General features: G+C 41.4%; 1 protein-coding gene across 1 annotated transcript; it reads right to left on the minus strand.

Annotated features, from left to right (window-relative positions):
• Window positions 1-219: 219 nt before the first annotated feature.
• LOC124138573 (tuftelin-interacting protein 11-like) lies at window positions 220-5,166 on the minus strand. The gene is made up of 2 exons (XM_046505295.2): window positions 3,749-5,166; window positions 220-2,679 (listed from the first exon to the last, which is right to left on the minus strand). The coding sequence occupies exons 1-2, from the start codon at window positions 5,019-5,021 to the stop codon at window positions 1,502-1,504; spliced, it is 2,451 nt and encodes an 816-aa protein (XP_046361251.1). The 5' UTR covers window positions 5,022-5,166; the 3' UTR covers window positions 220-1,501.
• Window positions 5,167-5,411: the final 245 nt, after the last annotated feature.

A 5,411-nucleotide genomic window follows, 5' to 3' on the forward strand; every position in this document is an offset into this window, starting at 1 on the left:
CAGGCTGTCAGCTTAAACTACGAAATTTATCTTTCAACCCTGTTTTTTTCACCAAAATAATATTCTAATAAGAGCCCCCCATTTCTAGTTTTGAGAGCGCCCTGGGAGCTTATTACTTCGAATACGGTAATTACTAGTCTCTGGAATATTGCTCAGTGCAACACTGCCAAGCAGGAGTGAGTGTGTTAATCATTCCAAGACAACACAAGACTGACCAGCTACACAGTTATCAAGTTTACTCATACCACATGTCAACATTTTTTAATCCTTGTTTATATAAGATGATGGATATTAGTGGTAAAACAATACATCAGTGTACCAGTGCATCATGACTTTTAACAGTTCCAGTCATATCACGTTGGTCAGCTTAATCATGTGTGTAATGTGGGAGGAAAGCCCGAAGTGATGCAGGTCTCAGACGTTTATCACTTCGGTGAAACCCACGAGCACTAGTATGGTGCTGACAAACCTAGAAACATAATCAGGGCAAACTGGGATTCGAACCCACAACCATAGGTTTCGCTGTCCCTTAGACAACTGGGCCACCCGTGCCCCACCAGCTTTTCCTTTTGAACCTGCTCTGAAATATTTATAATCAAGAAGTTTCCACACATTTTTAACGTAAATATGAGTATCGCAATACATATTGTATTGTGACCTGTGTATCGTGACATGTATCATACCCTGACCTTGTATCGTTTCACCCCGAAAGGATATTGATGGAAGAAAAGCAACATGTTGTGATTTAACCAGATTTCCTCGCAAAATCATTGGAAGCATGATTTGTCTTAAATGAATAGTCTTTTCCATACAAAAATAAAGACACACAGTAACATTTCCCTCATTTGTTGAATCTGATGTTCATAATGCACCATTTATTTCTTTGACTCAAACAACAGCAATGTCTTGCTCCACAGCCACCATCTTCTTGAGGCAAGGGAGATAACCGACTATCAAAGTCCAGTTCCCACGCTTGCAGAACTAGGCTGGAATTCCAGAGTTACAGTTTGGCTGGACTAACGAGTCAATGCATTGGCCCATCAAAATTGCGCAAAGGAACTAGACATCCAGTTTGTAAAGACTTGTAAAGGCTTTCAACATGCAAAGTTTGGTCAACTGCAGGTTTTGTAAAGCATGTGTACCGCCAACTGGGCTTCGACAGATATTTCGCAAATCTTATGTTTCTAATTAAGGCGCTCAAGTGATTTTATGCACTTCATGAGGTAAGACCTGTTTTATTCAAAATAGATTTTGATTATCGATCAGATTGTCTTGACTGTGCGCCACCATTTTGTTTGAAGCAAATACAAGTGATTTGAGAGATGGAATCTGATTGTTTGATAGGAGGGACATAGAAGGGACATAACTCGTAATAGCCACTGCTGGTGCTAATATCGAGCCTGGAAATTCAAGACTAGTTCGGTAAGGGTGGAAACTGGACTTTAATGGTCAGTTAACCCTTGCCTTCGGAAGATGCACAGCCACATCAACAACTAGACTTTCATCTGATTGCATTGTCTATTAGATGTTGCAGTGACACTGGCACCCAACTCTGGGTGTTCCCAGTGTACATGAACACAACACTGCGGTCTAAGTAGATCTGCAGGTTGCCGAAACGATACACTTGATGTCCCTCATGAGACTTGCCAGCAATGGGCATGAACAAAATGTTATTATCATTAGCTTTTCTTTCAAGCAAGTCCTTGAAGCTTGTTGGCACGGATGGGTTGACACTCCGAACAGCTTGCATAGTCTCTGCCTGAGCTTGAGTCTGTGATGGTTGAGGCTGCACTGGCGGTTGCACATCCATCTGACGACGCTCAGTGTGGGTGAAGTAGGCCATGTTTTCACGCACTCCAGGCTGGAAGTGGCCCGAGACTGACTGATTCATTATCTCAAGGGCTTTGTTGAATTGTTCTTTAATCACTGCATGGGATTTCATCTCCTCAGGAAACTGGGCCTTCCATCCAAGATACCATTTGGTGATTTCATCAAAATTTGGCATATTGCTCAACCAGCCACATAAAACCTGTAGCCATCGTGGAAAGAAGGCTTTGTCCAATACTGATATGAGATGCTGTGTTGGAAGGATGCTGTACCAGGCCATGAACCATCTCCATGGATTCAGAACCTGTTGATGGGGATTGATGTGCATCTCCTGAATAGCCTGACCCAACTTCGGTAAAATGTTTTTGACCAAAAATGCATCCATATGTCCCTGCTTGAACACACCAAGCCATGGCTGAAGAATAATCTTAGCTGAGGCATCAGATGGATGCCAGTTGACCAGAGCATTAGCAAGCTTATGTCTGATGGGAGCGTAGAGGGGTTCCAGTTTGTCTGCCATCAGAGGCAGCCATGGATGGATCCAGGCGTGCACAGGAATTGTGTCTGTGAGTGGGTTCCATGCTTCCACCTCCTGTAGTAGCCTTGGCAACACAAGCTGATCCAGGATGTTCTCCATGATCCAACGGGGCAAGGCAGGTTGCCAAGTCTCCAGTACACAGACCAGTGGGTCGTAGCTTCGGACGTTCCATCGGAGGATGCCACTGCGGACTGGGGGCAGCCAGGTGTCCCAGAGAAGACGTTGGTAGGTGTCCATATCATTGATGTCATGGTGCTGACCGCCAGGCTCCTCCAGCAACACTCTCCACTCCCGGACTGTGTTGAAGCCATAGCCTGAAATTGAAAAATGATGTCAATAACAGATTCTGGTTTGTCTGAAAACATCAGCGAAACAAGTTACCTGGGAGAAGAGTACACAAATGCATCATTTAACTAGCCTTGTAAATGGTTCACATGTGCATAATTATGCAGGGATTTATACCCTTGGCAGGCAAATAGGTAACACATTGTTTCATGCAAAAGTCGGACTTAATATTTTCATAATTTCAGAAACATTCTAACATTGTATCATAACATTGCATGCAATAATGGAAGAACTAACATTAGAGACGTCCTCCTCTTTATTGGCAAAATGAAATACAAGTTACTTTTACCAAGCCATTTAATTCCATTTGGGAATTTATTTTTATTGACATTTGAAACAGATTTGGGGACGAGTATCGGCCACTGAGCAGGTTTAGATAAATCCCTGTCATGAAAACTAAAACATCTAGTGTACCACTTTAAATATATATGTGCTCTTAAAAAAATAGTATGTTGTTTCAGCTCAGTACACATGGACCATTGCCAGCTAGATTATGATTTCTACAAATGTCATTGAAATCATACGATGTTCGGGTTTTATAAGACGCACAAATGGGTGTCCACTACTCAGAAATGTAGAGAATGGAAGCAGAAAAGAACTCTACTGCATCCCAAGGGACACACAATAATAAACATTGTACCTACAGCACGTCAAGAACAGTTTCATCTATCAATCATGACCACTGTCCACATGATCATCGATTCATTCCAGGCTCAAAGGTAATTATCAAAACGTACAGTACACTACACGACTTCATTACTTTACTCATATAACCTGCAAGGACCCTTAAAACAAATTAATGGGGGGCCCCTAGATTAAGTCAAGGTAAAACTATGAATCATATATCATTCATGATTACTTGAGCGACTCATCTGTTTTTTACTTACGTTAAGAACATAAAAAAGGCAAAGGAAAAAGATTGATAGGTCCATGTAATCTAAGCCTGCATCTTCTATTAATGATAATAAACATGTTAATCTTTAAACAAGTGTAATCATTTTCATAAAAATAATAAACATAATAAATATCTCTATTTACCTGGTTCACTTAGTGGTTCCCAAGGTGCAAAGAAAGCCTTCATTAGTGGAAACACCAATGCTATTGCCAGGGCATCCATGTCATACAATTTGTATTCTTCATAGTAGTCCTTTTGCATCATCTTGAACACATCAACGCATTCATCCAAAGTGATGGGCACCTCACAGTTTGGCTGCGTTCTTTTTTCACAGTCCTCAATAACTTCCAACAATTTTGACAGTTTCTCAAGGTGCTTTTCTTCATCATCACAAACAGCATCTAAGCGCTTCTTTTCATGCTCTATGTTGACAACTGAGTCCTTGGAATGTTTAAGTTTTCTGTCATTCAAGATAATATCTTCTTCTGCCATGTCAACCAATAAATTAAGGTTGTGCAGCAATTCTGGCATGTCAAACATTCGTATCTGTTTCTCGTCAGTGTAAACCACTTCTTCCTCATCTGGTTTGTCATGTCTGTGGGAGATGGCATGATAACCGGTCAAGACGCGCTGCTCACGTCCCGTCATGTCAATAACCTTCACCTTGCTTGCTTTCATATCGTAAGACTTCTTCTTGCGACCTTGACCCCCATCAATAGCTTCTTGTGCAGTTTTGTACACATATTTTGGTTTCTTTGCTTTAGTTTCTGTACGCTTCCATTGGTGAAGTTCTTCCTGAAACTTCTTCTCATCCTCTTCCTCCGAATCAACCACAGGGAAATCAACCATAGATCTTGCTGATCTCTCTGATCCATGGAAACCAATAGCTCCTTTACCCTTTCTCTTGACAGCTGTCACAGGCGTGGTGATGCCCTGCCCCTCAGTCCCCAAGCCCTCGCCTGGCTTGTAACCCATCTTCTGTAAAATCCTCTGCCCAATGCCTCGCGTGTGTTTTTCCCAGTCCCCAAATTCTCTCGTTTCATGGTGACCTTTAAGAAAGTGAGGTGTAGTTTGTTTAACCGGTCCACCCTTTGATGCAAACGGTCTTCTGCTGGCAGTCCATTTTTCTTTCTTGATGGGTACAGAAGCGCCTGAATCATTGGAATCGCTCCCAGTCTGGTCTTCTTTTTTCAATTCTCTCTTGAATCCGCCACTGATGAAATTAACAGGTGCAGTATAATCTTTTTTTCTTTTACCTCCCCCAAAGCTTGGTCTCTCTTCTTCTTCTTCGTCCTCTTTCTCTGCCCAAATACCATATATCGCTTGGTTCTTGGATTGGCGGAAAACTCGAGGGGTAAAAATGTCTTCCAAATCCCGATCAGTTACCTCGAAACGCTCAACTTCTGGGGATGACATTTTGATCTGATAGCGTTCGGTGCAATATATTGGCAGGACTAATCCTTTCACAATTGCATAAACGTCTGTACGTCAGTACGTTTGATAAATGTTCTCCAAACGGTGCCCAAACGCTCTCGCACCGTGTGAAGACAGGAAGTTTCTGATTTGGAAGGTTAAAAATGAAAAATGAATTCCGGAAAAGAATAATCATGAAATTAAATGAACATACACGATGAAAACATGTTACGGTCTTAATAAATTAATGATTGTTTGTGTCACTTTGTATCATTTATGGAGATTGATATACATATTAGAAATCAAAAACAAACTTATTATAAATAGACACAATAATTCACAGAAGATGACTTGAGTTCACATTTTGTATTTCTTTGAACGTTGAGTCCAGAG

The sequence above is a fragment of the Haliotis rufescens genome, unplaced genomic scaffold, assembly GCF_023055435.1.
Source record: "Haliotis rufescens isolate VD_foot unplaced genomic scaffold, xgHalRufe1.0.p SCAF_17, whole genome shotgun sequence".
Taxonomy (NCBI): Eukaryota; Metazoa; Mollusca; class Gastropoda; order Lepetellida; family Haliotidae; genus Haliotis; species Haliotis rufescens.